The sequence below is a fragment of the Priapulus caudatus genome, unplaced genomic scaffold (assembly GCF_000485595.1).
Source record: "Priapulus caudatus unplaced genomic scaffold, Priapulus_caudatus-5.0.1 Scaffold15174, whole genome shotgun sequence".
NCBI classification, from domain to species: Eukaryota; Metazoa; Priapulida; class Priapulimorpha; order Priapulimorphida; family Priapulidae; genus Priapulus; species Priapulus caudatus.
The window spans coordinates 1-834 of NW_014592235.1; the positions used below are offsets into that span (position 1 = coordinate 1).

At 50.6% G+C, this 834-nt stretch overlaps 1 protein-coding gene across 1 annotated transcript; it reads right to left on the reverse strand.

Annotated features, from left to right (window-relative positions):
- Nucleotides 1-5: 5 nt before the first annotated feature.
- On the reverse strand, nt 6-830 carry LOC106820492 (succinate-semialdehyde dehydrogenase [NADP(+)] GabD-like; the record flags this gene model as incomplete). The annotated part of the gene is made up of 1 exon (XM_014825003.1): nt 6-830. A coding segment is annotated over one exon (825 nt), but the record flags the coding sequence as incomplete, so codon positions are not given.
- Between the last annotated feature and the right edge of the window lie 4 nt (nt 831-834).

Genomic DNA, 834 nt, shown 5'->3' on the forward strand with positions numbered 1-834 from the left:
GCTTGTTCCTCTGTTTCAAACTTGAATAAAGGCGCGACCGGACCGAAGATTTCTTCCTTAGCAATGCGCATTTTAGCGTTTACATCGATTAAAATAGTCGGCTTGTAGAACGTACCGCCTAGCTCGTGGCGACCACCGCCTTTGATGAGCGTCGCACCACAAGCTAGCGCATCGTCTACCAACGCTTCAACCTTGCGCACTGCCGCTTCATCAATCAGAGGGCCTTGATTGTTGGTGTCGTCTAAACCATTACCGACCCGCAAACGTTCAACTTTTTCGGATAATTTTTGAGCAAATTCGTCATAAACTCCTGCTTGAACTAAAAAACGATTCGCGCAGACGCAGGTTTGTCCGGCATTGCGGTACTTAGAAGCGATGGCGCCTTCAATGGCTGCGTCTATATTTGCATCATCAAAGACAATAAAGGGTGCGTTGCCACCTAACTCCATCGACAGTTTTTTCATGGTGGGGGCGCATTGTTGCATGAGTAAGCGTCCAACTTCGGTAGAGCCAGTGAAGGATAATTTGCGCACGGTTGGGTTTGAGGTGAGTTCTGCTCCAATAACGGGGGCATCTCCAGTGAGAACATTAAACACACCTGCTGGAAGACCTGCTCGTTCGGCAAGAACGGCCAGTGCCAAGGCCGACAGGGGAGTTTGCTCAGCGGGTTTAACCACCATCGTACAGCCAGCGCCAATTGCTGCGCCTGCTTTGCGGGTAATCATTGCCGAAGGAAAATTCCACGGTGTAATTGCTGCGCAGACTCCAATAGGCTCTTTGGTGACAACAATGCGTCGATCTGCGGAGGCAGCGGGGATAGTGTCTCCATAGCTG